Source organism: Podarcis melisellensis (assembly GCF_964234715.1).
Source record: "Podarcis melisellensis genome assembly, chromosome: 1".
Lineage (NCBI taxonomy): Eukaryota > Metazoa > Chordata > Lepidosauria > Squamata > Lacertidae > Podarcis > Podarcis melisellensis.
Genome location: NC_138528.1, coordinates 67059892 through 67073708, shown reverse-complemented (window position 1 = coordinate 67073708; position 13817 = coordinate 67059892). Strand labels below are relative to the sequence as shown.

Sequence of the window (13817 nt, the reverse complement as noted above, 5' to 3'; positions counted from 1 at the left end):
TCACAATTGACTTGTCGGACAGGCCTGGTATAATACATTTTTGAACATTATTTTCACAAAAATGTGGGGAATTGGAACTAAGGTATTGTGATCGTATCAGTGTTCATTCACAACCTACCTCTTGAGGAATATTCCATGCCATATAAACATGGCTTTTAAATTCATCCATCCAGACTTCAGCCACTCGGAGTGCATTTCTTCGGACATGAGTAGTGAGGTCTTCTGTATATGGCTTATGAGCTCGTTCAATGTGGGCAATCCTAGAGCAAGGAAGAACTTCAACGCTGCCACCACACTGCCATACCTAGAAACAAATAAATTGGCCAGTTTAGGGAATTCCATTATATCCAAAATGTCAATATTTTCAGCCTATTGTTTGATTTCAAAATTTACAAGGAAATATTTGAGGTTTATAATCTGCTACAGTCCTTTAAGTGTGAAAAGTGTGCTATGACTATGCACCTCTTCAGTGCTTTAGTTGAATTATAAACCTAAATCTAACTCTGACAAGTCACTGGGAAACTCAAGCCAAATGTGAGTACCTTTGTAGACTTTCACACATACAACTATAGTGGACAAGTAACTGCATCCTTTTTCAACTATTTAATCTTACCCTATGTCAGTTTACTTGGAAGTAAGAAGCACTGAGTTTGCTTATGATTGCAGCCAATGCCATCCTTACAAAGACAAGATGCACATATACTCAGTTCTGTGAATTTTTGCACCATATGCTTGTGACTAAGTATCTTCTGCAAGAACAAAACACTTTTAGAATGAAATCAGAAATGTGGGGGCCACATTTACGTAATGAAGCTGAACAAATGGAACCACAACTTGCAGTGAAAACACTAGGGCATTTGTGTTAAGATGATCCAAGCTGTACCGAGTAAAAGACTGGAGTAAATTTATTATTTATTTGAAAGAATATTGTAAACACTTAACAACACTAACAGGACTGGCTTAAAGGTTTGTCAGTTAAAAACAGAAACTTATTTACAATGATAAGGAATCTTAAAGTAAAAGGAAAGGTAGATGGGGGGAATGAAAAATGCGGATGAAATTATAATTGGGAGTTAGAATGTCAGTTGGGAGGGATGGGGGGGTGGAGTCATCGACTCTAGAGAGTCCGAATATAGGTAATGTAAAGATATATATATAATGACACGGTGTTTTTTTAAAAAATGAAAATGCTAATAAATATTATAATAAATAAAAAATGAACGAACTGTACCGAGTAAATAAAACCAATACAGAAGACCCTCTTCTAGGACAAAGAGAAACAAAAGAGAAACCTTTCTACAGTGCTCTTCTGCAAGGGAATGCAGACTGGTCTCTCATCCCATCTCTATTGAGAATAGGTGACAGGCTATCTGAATACTGCATTCTGAAATAGAGCCTTGAGTTTTCCAGGCTTGTCCACCCACTATTCATATTCTATACCAGAAAAGCATTCTGTTCAGAGATCTATTTTATACACTTAGGCCTTTTGGCTTGAACACTCATTTAGGCATTTGGCAGCATCCGAGGCTAGGAGAATGTGGCATGGATTCAGGATGTTTACAAGGCCTATTTTTTTGGGCAGTTGCCTAATTACATCCAGCATATGCTGGGAGACAAGAAAGAGCTTTGCTATTCATGCTTACAAGACGACAATTTCTCCCCCACCCCCTAGAAATCTGCAGTGCCCTCAAAACAAGGACTCGAGCTTGCTCTGGTCTCAAGGGCATCAAACCTCTACACAAATAAGTAAGAAACAATCACCAGTAGTATAAATATATGTAGAAGAGTAATAATGAAAAAGAACCCAACATTTGTTTTGTACCAGCAAGAGAATAAATAATAATTGAGAAAACTTCTGAATGTCATCCAAATTGTGCCCGGAATTTGGAATTCCAAATTACCTGGTCTTGCTTTCAAAGTGGAGCTAATGCATTAGGAATCACCATCTACCATTCTAATTTTTGTTTTTTTGTTTTTAAAGAAAGCTCTCAGTTTTGTGCAGAGTGTGGTGTGCTGCAGCTTTCTGTTGCTTAACTTCATTCCATAATTTCCTCACTGTTTGCTGATGCACATGAGCACACTGATAATGAAACTAATTACTTAGGCAGGTGGTAGGTTCTGCCTTGCTGGCAATACACTCCTATGGGAGTTTACTCAGAAATAAATTCTGCAGTTTTCAGTGGGGCTCATTCCCAAGTAAGTATGTTTAGTATTACAGCTTGGAGGTCTTCAAGCAGAGGTTGGACTGGACAGACAACTGTTGGGGGAGATGCTCTAGCTCTGAGATTCCTGCAATGAGCAGGGAGTTAGACCAGAAGGCCTAGAAAGCTAACTCAATGATTTTATGATTTTGAAGGCCAGAAAAAGGCAATCTTGATTGATTATGCTGGTGGTTGAAACAATATTCTTTTTGTGTGGCTTTTTATCGACGTGTGTGTACCTTGATAAAACACTGCCGCTGCCACACACAGACACACACACGAGCCAGATGTGAGCACACACTACAAATCAGGAAATGTATCATGAGGACATGTCAGCGTGATTAACAAAGGATTCCAGCAGAGTCAAAGAAGCTGGTAGAGGTAAGAAGGCTTCCTTCCAAAAAAAAAGGTCTGGTTCAAATGAAGAGAATGAAAAGGAACACAAACTTTGGCAAAATCAAAAGTACATGCAGACCATAAGGGAAGCTTAAAAAGAATTTGAGGAACATATTTCTAGTTTCAAACATTATCGGCTCTGCTCTGGAAACAAAGCCTGCAACACAGACTAAATTCAAGGCTAAGTTTGACAGACAGGATTTTATAATTGTCCCTCTTTTGGGGGGCAGTATTTTATCAACACACTTCGCTTGTTGGCAACTTGGAGTGGCCCAGTAATACAAATGAACTGAAGGAATAAAAATCTGTGGCAAATGGAACATTTCATAGTTCTGGAATTAGTTTTAGAAATTCTCCTAGTTTACCGGGTTTCAGAAGGAGCTCTGGACAGAGCAAACACATTGAGGGGAAAATGTGGAACTGAATTGAAGAAATTGACTCTTCTGTATGAATATATATCCTATGTCATAATATGATACACATTGGAAAATTTGGTTTTAAGATAACCAATAAACAGTATTTTTTACTGTAGAAACACTATACTTTTAAACAGCTTTGCTATATCTGTTCTGAAAAAATAGGCAATCTTCATTTTTACAATCACCAACTAATTGCAGCTTGGGAGATATGACAGTAGAGGTTTTCTTTTCCCCTGCCCTTCCTACAACCCTGTTGGTTTTTCATTAGTGAATTAGATTATTCTTTTATTTTTTCAGGCCATTCGCAAGGGGGGTGGGATCAGGCAGGTATAGCACATGCTGCCTGAGAATTATGTTGCCACTAAAGCACAGATGACGCCTTAAAGACTAACAAAGTGCAAAGCTCAACTATGGCATGAGACTAAAAGGGGGGAAAAGAGCTTTACATTTAAAAACAACTGCACATTTTAATGAGTTAGAAACAGGAGGTGACATTTAAGATGCTCCTTCACAGTCTCTTTGATTTCATTATTAATTCCGTAATTTAACTACAAAATGAAGCTGCATATGGTTTTTTTTAAACACACACTCACCCCAGCCTGATTGAACACATGCTTTAATATGGTTTGTAAACAGCAATTATCCAGTTTCTGAGTAAACTCCAATTAATCAAACCTATTGGTCTTCCCTTTCTTGTCTAAACACTGTCAGTCTTTGTTCTATTTCTGAAGTCTTATTAATTACACTGCTTCAAGGAGCGTGAATTCACTTAAAATCTTAAATGTTAAGCAGGAACTGTCAAGACAAGGGCTGATAGAAGAAGCTGGTTGTGCAGAGCTGATTCAAAACCCAATCTAATTACTTATAAGGGGAAATGTCCCAGCCTCTGCTGAAAATGTGATGAATGTTTTACAAATATTGGCCTAAATACATCCGGCGTGCTGAAAAAAATAGAAGTAAACGCTTAGGGCTTTTACATTTTAAAGGGGAAACATTGTCCTTTTGTTATATTTAACATACATGATGAAAAGTTTAAAATAGCTATACATGATGTGTATACTAAAACAGCTTCTATGAGATTTTGAGTGTAGTACAGCATAGTGACTTAAGGATTATCAGCCAACCAATCATGAGCTCATCAAGCAGACTTGACCTTGGTCAAGTCACTAGCCTCCCTTGTAATATGGGGATGTCGACATTGCTGTACCTTACAAGAGAGCTATAAGGATGATTAATACAGGAGGAAAGAGCCCAAAGTATGCCCAAAGTCCCAGGCATGTGTAGTTTATAGAAGTAGCAGGACAGGGAAAGATCGTTGCACGAAACCCTGGAGAGCAGCTGCAAGTCAAGCACATCAGGACTTGGGCTGGATTGGCCAATGACACAGAATAACACAACTTCATTTATATCCCAACTCTCCTCCAAGGAGCTCAAGGTGGTGTGCAGTTCTCCCTCCTCCATTCCATCCTTGCAACAACCCTGTGATGTAGGTCAGACTGAGAGGCTGTGACTGGCCCAAGGTCACACACTGAGCTTCATGGTCACATGGGGACTAGAACCCTAGTCTCCCAGGTCCTAGTCCTACACTACACGGCTGAAAACTGTAAAGTGCCCTGAAAGGATAGAGTGGGAATTAAAGATGAATGTAAATATTAGCGGAGCCAGTAGTGTGGCCACTGTCAGCATTAGCTACCAATAGGTAAAGTATGCTCAGCTGTGCTCATCTTGGCTTACACTGGGAGAAACATTGCAGTACTGTTTCCCCCCCAATGCACATATTTTCTAAATTAGAAAATCCATCTGGGTTAGGCAGAGACTGAAGCAGGTGCTACCCACTGAAATCTACCCTAACAAGTGTACCCTGTAAAGGACAGCCTATTATTATTATAAATATTGCTGTTGTATTCGCTGTTTTAGTACAGTATTTGCTATTGCAACATAAATTTTGATTGCACACTATCCTGAAATAACAAACAGGACGGAAGGTGGTATATAAATGTTTAGGAAAATATTCCTAAGTAAAATCTATTTCTAAATATTTGGAATTCAGTGCCCTTTTATCAAGCTACACTGACTTCTGTAACAGAAACAAACAACTTTCAGACCATTTGTTTTGATCTTTAAAACCCATTAATAATCTTACAGTCATAATCAATTACTGAATAGATGCCAGCAAGACATCCTTAGTTAAAAAGGAACTTAAGGGAACAAGCTGTTTAATATTACATTCTTTCTGCCCCTCCTACTTTTAGCTAATTGCTTCATTATGTACTTTTCATACTGCGTTTGTTCTGAAGGGATTAATTTTGTGCTTTGCTTCATGAGCCATAAAGCTTCCACCATGCATGGTTAAACTAGGTATGTTGTGGGCTTGGGGTGTTGCTGCTCATAATTGTAGTAAATTCCACCATGGACTATGTTACTAAGCAATAACACATTTCAAAGGTCACTAAAGGCACAAAGCGTCACTCAATTGTTTTACATTACATCCTTCTTTCCACAAGACACAGAAGAATAATGGATACTTAAGCAATCTTCTGGTAGTGACAAAAACAGTTCTTTGTGGCTGGCCTTAGTAATGAATCACAGAGTAAGAGGCACAATTTTAAAAGAGAGGGCACAGGACACTCCTGCACCGCCAAACATTCAAGCAAATGGGCACACTCAGTTGTTCTGTGGAAAACAAAATTCCTATTTTCAAATTATTTCTCTTGCCTCTGCCAATTTTATCCAAAAATTGGCCACCATAAGAACATATGAAGCCAGGCATGCCACCTTTTGTCTGCAACTGGCAATATAAGTGGCCCATATCTGTTGATAAGAAGCTAAACAAAAAACCCCAAAGACACAGCAGGGACACACTATGGCTGGAGAAATGAACAGTTGGCAGTTTTAGTACTGTCAGCAGAGTATGTCAACCTTGGCTTAAGAAACTTCGGGATAATAGTTTTCCGTGCTTTTAAATACAGGAGTAACCTTTAGTTCGATTTGCAGCAGGGACTCATATTTTAAAGCATTTTTTTGCCATTTATGCCCATTGTTTTCCCTTCCTTCTTAGTATGCTTGTCTTCTCTTAAAAACCCTTTAATGTCTTAAAAACCCTTTAATGACTGCAACAAATTGAAGTTAGGGCGATGTGACCTCTTGCAGGTTAGGGCCTATTCACTGATGATCAATGACAGAGCATACTAAAGGAGGCACTATGGCATGTCAAAGAGAAAAAGAAGTGTTTGATGGCGGGGAAGAACGCTACAAACCTCTTGGAATATTAAGCAGTTAGGTGATGCCATGTTCAGCTATATTCCTAGTTTATCTAGGAAATGGTCTCGTCAACAGTTTGCTGCATGTATTTCCTAGTTAAATTGTTACAAAACCTATTCTGCCTGCCCACAGTGTCATCCATGACCCCTGGGTAACATATCCTTTTCATCAAAAGGGATAAGGTTGAGTTCCAGGGTATGGATTGAGGGCACACAAGTCCACGAACTTGGTGAAGCTAAGCAAGTCTGGGTCTGGTCAGTGCTTGAATGGGTGATTGTTTGGCAGTCATGTGCATGATGCATTGGGCTCAATGGTGGAAGAAAGGCAGAATACAGATGTAATAAAAAACAAAAAGGTTGTTTGTTATCTCTAAAACTTGTTTCTCTGGCTATAATACTCAAAGCAGAAATTTCCTTCAATAAAGCAGCAGTGCACTAGTTCAGCATGTGCAAATGAAATGGCCAAAATACTGAGAGTGGCCATTGTGGGTCAAAGCGACTTTTGCACCAATATCTATTGGTGTTGTGTTGATCATCTTTTCTTTTCTGTGGGACTTGTAAATCACATGTGTGCTTCCTCTAAAACAGAGCAATCATAAGGATGATTCAAAGTGCAACTGGTAATGCTGCCTGTATGTGCAATTATACATGCTGTAGCTGCAGCTGTTGAGGGATTTGCAGAGAAAAGGGAAGAGGAGAAAATTATGTCACTGGAGGTGTGACAGAGGCCAATGGAATGAGCCACAACTTTATGCAGGCCGAGATACAGTTGGAAATACAGTGATATAGAGGGAAACAATCCTGTTCCATTTTCAAAATAGGGTTGGTTCTTGGCAAAATGACAATAATCTTGAAATCACATCCCCCAAGTACTAAAGGCAGGAGAGCCCACAACGTTCTGTATATAAAGGGCTTTTGCAATTATTTTGCTCGTATAAAGAACATACTGTATATATTACTTCAGCTAAGTCCAAAGTAATGTTTGAACAAGTCGACTGCACTACATAGGGCTGCCATTTTTTCTTTAAGAGTCAAAATTATGCAGGTGAAACTGTTCTCCCTTCATCAGCATGCTAGGTAAAAAGTCTTCTGCTCATTATCCTGTAACTGTTATAGACCTATGAACTGCAGTCAAAAGGTAGACAGCATTGTTTGTGAAACAGCTGTGAAACTTTCCCTCAGTCTCAGAGACAGACTGCTGGTTTTGGGGGACTTCAAAACCCATGCCAAGGCAACTGGCTTTGGGGTGGCTCAGGATTTCATGGCTACCATGATGACCATGAGGCTGTCCCAAGATTTCACCGGTCTAATACATGTGGAAGACCACACTCTGGACCTTGTTTTCTAAAATGAGCAGGAAGAGGGTGATCTGAAGGTGAGAGATATTGAGGTGAGAGATATTGGCATCAGTCCCTTCTCATGATCTGATCACTCTGTGTTGATATTTAGGCTTTCAACACCTTTTCCCCGCAGCAGAGCCGGGGGACCTATTAGGATAGTCTGTCCTTGATGATTTCCAAACGCCTCTGGGAGATTTTCTGGTATGACTGGCATTCCTTTCGGAGCCCTGGCTGTGACCTGGAACATCTGAACGACTAAGGCCTTTGACGCAATCGCCCCAGAGTCTCTTCCACGTAATGGAGCCTGCTTGACTCCCTGGTATACTCCAGAGCTTAGGGCAAGAAAACAAGCTGGGAGACAGAACAAACACAGGTGGAGGAAAACTCAGTTTGAATGCCATCAAACCTAGTGGCAGTGAAGGCATCCTCATTGTGCCATCCTGCAGAGATTTTCCAGGTGGTGGCAGAACTGACGGTAGCTTGCTGTGACTTGTTTGCAAAGCATTTGGAGGATATAATGCTTGCATCCACTGGGATCTTTATTCTGCCAAGTCCTGTTGAATAAGTTTCAGTTAGTAAGGCTTGAGGATGTGGACAAGGTGCTTGGATCGGTTAGGATGACCTCTTGTGCTCTAGACCAGGCATGGCCAAACTTGGCCCTCCAGCTGTTTTGGGACTCCAATTCCCATCATCCCTGACCACTGGTCCTGTTAACTAGGGGTGATGGGACTTGTAGTCCCAAAACATCTGGAGGCCCAAGTTTGGCCATGCCTGCTCTAGACCCTTGACTCTCTTGGCTGATAAAAACCATCAGGGAGGGTATAGCTGGCTGGGTCAGGGAGGTGATTAATGCCTCCCTAGAAGAGGGTATGGTCCCTGCCTGCTTGAAGGAGTCAGCAATAAAAGCAGTCCTCAAGAAACCCTCCCTGGTTTTGGAAAATCTAAGTAACAATGGGCCATTTGACAACATCCTCTTCTTTGGGAAAGTTCTTGAGTGGGTGATCATGGACCAGATCCACACACTCTAGATCCACGCACTGTAGGAGGTAACTGATTTTCCACATTCATTTCAGTTGGGGCTCAGGCCCAGTTTTGGCACAGAAACTGCTTTAGTTGCCCTGTATGATTACGTCTGTTGGGAGAAAAACAGGGGAAATGTATCCCTGTTAATTCTCCTCAACCTCCCAGCAGCTTTCTGTACCATCAACCATTATATCTTTCTGGAGTGGCTGTCTGAGTTAGGGGTGGATGGCACTGCTTTGCAGTGGTTCTGGCCCTACTTGGAGGGTCATTTTCAGAGGGTATTTGGGAGGACTCCGCCTCATCCCCACATACTGGAAACAAGACCAGGCATAGGCAAACTTGGCCCTCCAGCTGTTTTGGGACTCCAATTCCCATCATCCCTGACCACTGGTCCTGTTAACTAGGGATGATGGGACTTGTAGTCCCACAACATCTGGAGGGCTGAGTTTGCCTATGCCTGAACGAGATGTATGAAGGAGAAATATCCCATCCTTTCTTAATGGAAAAGGCATTGGTTACCAAGATCATTTTCAAGTCCTCTACAAATGGATCTCATTTACTGGGCAGAGGACAAGACCCTGTTGTGCAAGTAATAATTTATAGGTGACAGGGCTGCTGTAATTGTTTTGCTTAAATATCTGATTATTTATTTATATAAGCAGTGTTTTGCAGCATACTTTCTTTCCATTAAATTCTACTTAAGATCCGGGTATGCTGTTTTTCTTTGACATACTAAAACTTGCACACAACTAATTTTATGGTTATTTGAATTCTCTTGTTTGCATGTTTAGAGGCCAACGATAACCTCATTTTCATAAACTAGAAATAACAGTAATCAAAGCTGTCTACAACGTGTGCTATAATTATGCAATCATAAATAATATATTTGATGCATACATCATACATTAATTATTATTCATAAATGCTCCAAGCTATTGATGCCATAAGTCTGCAAAATGTTTTGTAAAGACAAATATCATTTGCGTAGCATGGAAAAATTATAGCGCAGGAGGCTGTTTTCTGCACTGCGACTACAAATTGCTTCAACACACTGCTACACAGTACAAGAGAAATTCAGAACTCAAATGCTGTTAAAACAATTCAGTGGAAGAAAAATATATCTAGTGACATGGTAGAGAGGGATGATTTTGCAGATGATCTTCCTCAGAAAAAAAATATCTGATTCCTTTACCTTCTCCCTACAAGTGATGAGGACTGATACTGAACCTTCACACCCAGCTCAGCCACTAGGGAGTCTTGTTCTCCTTCAGACCATATTGTACAGTTATGAGTGGCTTTAAGTTTTTAGTAGAATGTACACATGTAAAATCCAATGTGCAATTAGCTCAAACTATAGGGCTAATTCTCAGATTTAGGGGTGGGAGCATTGAGCTCATTGGGCTCATGAGCACTGGATGTTATGTGGATATGCTCTAATCAAGCTCTGGATCCATGGGAGCCCATGGTGAGGTAGATTAATTCAGTTCCCCATCACATGCAGGGAGAATGCTCATCACCCACTGCAATGTTCCACAAAGTTATACCTTTCTGCCACCCTGATCTTAAAACAGTTGCATCAATGGCTGCACTACAGAAGCTGCACCATGTATTCTGTGACACTGCATAGAAAGCAAGGTTATTGTTTGCAGAGTGGCACAGCAAATGGAGATGATGAGGCTGCATTACCCAAGCCAGGGCTTGGTCTGAGCACTCATGAGCCTTGTTTGTGCACACAGCCTTGCCATCTGTTTCCTTGTACCCCTCGGGAAGTATCAAGCTTTGCCTTGGGCATGAGAAGCTATAGGTAGAGGCAACAGCAAGGTGAGCAGGGCCTTGTCTGCCCTGATTGCAGCAAGTCCCTAATACAAGCTACTTTAGATCTTTAAAGAAGCAAGATCTGTGGGCTTTTCTAAAGTGATTATGCTTGTGACTAATTCATCAATCATCACAAAAAACCCATACTGAATAATGATGATCACAGACTATGCTACTTATAATTAGTTGCATGTTTATAATCAGGGCCATTGCAATTGGCACAATAGTTTCCAAATTTTTTACTAGTGAGGCCATGGAGCGACTTTTTTTCTTTGTTGACAACCTATCAGGCAATCTCATGTCTAGCTCCCAGTGTCACTATTCCTTTAGCTCCTTGCATTGAATCGTTAGGTCACAGACACTGTTGGCAGTCTGGTGCCTGCCTTGCAAAGCTTTTGTGCTTTGCACTGGTGGAATCTGATCCGTCATCTTGAATAAATGACATAAAATATGAGCATAGCCGACAACAAAAAATGCCTTTAGCAATGATACCGTACACTGAGAACAACCTAGGCAGAGTGTTTGGGGCTTTAAAGACTAGCACATGGGTGAAACTGGCAAAGAGATAATTTACCTCAGATAAACCACAAGCACAATCCCAACAATACTTACGAAGCAATAAATGCAATCAATTTTGATTGCGTTTAGTAGCCACTTATGCATCAGATTGTCATACATCTGTAATCTAGTCTAGCTCTGAAGACTGTCTTAAAGAACACCTCTTTTTAAATAGTCTGTGGACTCCAGGAAGCATTATTCCATGTCATTAAAAAAAGCACAACATGCCATGGATGGTTAATGAGACTATTTCAAGATATTATTCTAGGTGGCATTTGACAACTGCTAAATTTTAAAAGACCCATGCCTGCTAGTGAAGGGATTTTCAAGTGAATGGAAATTCTTTAATGTATTCCAGGAATGTACTATCACCCAGAAACTCTAAATGATATGTTTAGGGCCCTATCTTTACTAATTGGCTACCTGCTCAGTTTTAGATCTCCTGTTTTGTTATTTATGGAACATCAGATATAATATTAATCGTGGTGCCGTTTCTCAGTGCTCATTAATTTTGGTACACCATGATCTAACTACTTGGGTGGCAACTATTTTCCTGGAGGACCATTTTGGGATGTGAGTGAGAAATTCAAACTAACTCATTGAAATTAGTCTGCTGTTGTCACAAATGTTACTTACTCCACCCTCTTCAGTCCAAGGGTGGGGAAACTCCCCCACCCCTGCTGTTATGAGTTGCACGTCACTTGGGGGAGACAGAGGTGATGATGAGCAGCAGCAGCTATAGAGTCAAAGCCAAAAGTGTTGTGTCTGAACTAATATGGAATGAAGACAGCCCTATTTCAATTCTCATCAAGGTTATCTCAAATTAGAATTCCCACTTCCATGCAATTTCCAATTCTGTTCTTACTAAGAAGTAAGCTCCACAAGGCTGGAAGTGGTGACTGTCAAATAAATTTACAGAGGGTTTTACAAGGCAAGAAAAATAAGGAGGATGTAGGAAGGAAGGAACTCTGATGGGAAAGAAAGATGGGGCATCTTCAGGAAATTAGGCCAAATCAGTGTACCACAGGACGGCCACCTGTGCTTTAGCCTTTAAGGATAGCAATGTAGGCTGTGTTTGACCCAGGTGTCTCCAGTTGCTGGCCTCTAATATAAATGTATCTTAAAAGTATTTTCATAGCATTTACTGTGAGGAGAACCTGAGCTTACAGGATTAAACAGCTCAGAGTGTACGCCCTGCCTGCTGTGGGGAGGGGGGGAGATTCTGCGTCATATCCGAGAGTCTAAACCCTTTGTTCTGTCTCTCTACTTTCGATTTTGATGAGAGTGGACATGTTTTCACGATGCTGTTCGACAATGGATAGTTTGCTGTAAATAAAAAACTGCTTCTAGCTGTTAATATCCTGAGTGGACTTTATTTAAGCACACTGGAAGAAAGCACTGAGTTTTGCAGCTTTTCTCTTACTGCTGCTGATCTCTGCGTTTGCTCAGAGGCTTTGGAATGTGATCCTTGAAGTGCCGGGACCCAGCTACGCAGACAGGGCGTGCTGGACGCCAAGATTTACCTGAGCAATAAATCTTCATTTACGACATCTATATACCACTTTTTCCTGCAAGGAGCTGAAGGTGGTGTGTACTGCGGTTCAAATCCCCTCTCAGCTCACATTTATCCTCACAACAATACCTAACGGTAGGTTAGGCTGAGAGATGGTGATCAGGCTAAGGTCGTTCAGTGGGCTGAGTGGGGATTTGAACCCTAGTCTCCCAGGTCATGGGTCCAACACTCTAACCATTACACCACACTGGCCCACACTTGGACCTTTTTCACACATGAATTGGAATAATGCCCTTTGCTCATGAGAAACAAAGAAGGAAGAAAAACTTTGCTAAGGAAAAAGATGGCAATATACATCTGCATTATCTAGCATCTCTGATGCTATGCTTCTTTTCAACAGTCACCTTATAAATATTCATCAATCCTGGTATTTAGATTAGTTTTGAATTATGAAGTGTTGGTGGCACACTGCTAAAATTTTCTGTTCAATACAGAGTCAAAATTTTGTTTTGATGCAGCTGCAATTTTTTTTGGTCAGGCTAGATGTTAGATAACATATGCTACACCACTGCACACCGTTGTGCTTTAAAGATGAAAGTATTTTTATGTAGGTCAGGTTGGGCTTCTCTGGAGAGAGCAAGAAAAAAAATGTTGGGAAATGAAAGCAATATTGGGTTTTATTTAAGTGATCCAGCACACCCCAAAATTTCAATTACACAAAGGCTTCAGCTTTTCTTTAGCTCTGTCCATCAATGTGATCTTCAGCCGTTAACTTTGGCATAGGATAAGCCGAGCTGACTGGCTAGCATATTACTTGAGAGCTTTGGGGCCATATTCTGTCATGCAAATTATTAGGAAAGCCTCATGGGTAGATGTTGATCAAACTCCTTGCCAGTGTAAAGAAACTGGAAGTCAGTCAGCTCAAAATCAAAGCACTATCTATCTTCAAGCGCAGTGCACAAGTTCAAGCAGAGAAACCAGCTTATAGGGGTGGTCTCATGACTCCCGACCCTCTAGTAGGAGCTACAGAGGAAGCTCCCATCTCTTGTCTGTAATGTAACACTGTGAGGAACTTGCCCTTTCTTCTGATGCAGTAATGCTTTATCTTTGACAAGTGAGAGGGAAAAGTTGAAACGGGAGAGAGTGAAATGAAAGCATCTGTAGTACATTTTGTAGCCTCAATGTTGTACTTGAAGTAGTTTTCTTTACCACTTATTTATAAATATTTCTCTTTGCCTTTATAATAGGGTCTGCAATCCAGGGAGTGTAAGCCATGCTGGATTCCATTCCAG

General features: G+C 40.7%; 1 protein-coding gene across 2 annotated transcripts in view; it reads right to left on the bottom strand.

The window, feature by feature from the left end:
• GALNT18 (polypeptide N-acetylgalactosaminyltransferase 18) overlaps positions 1-13817 on the bottom strand; it is a 334795-nt gene that overhangs the window by 45084 nt on the left and 275894 nt on the right. For both annotated transcript variants that reach the window (XM_081918367.1, XM_081918366.1), the window contains one exon: positions 119-304. In XM_081918367.1, coding sequence (XP_081774493.1) covers positions 119-304 — 186 coding nt within the window. The remainder of the gene's footprint in view (positions 1-118; positions 305-13817) is intronic.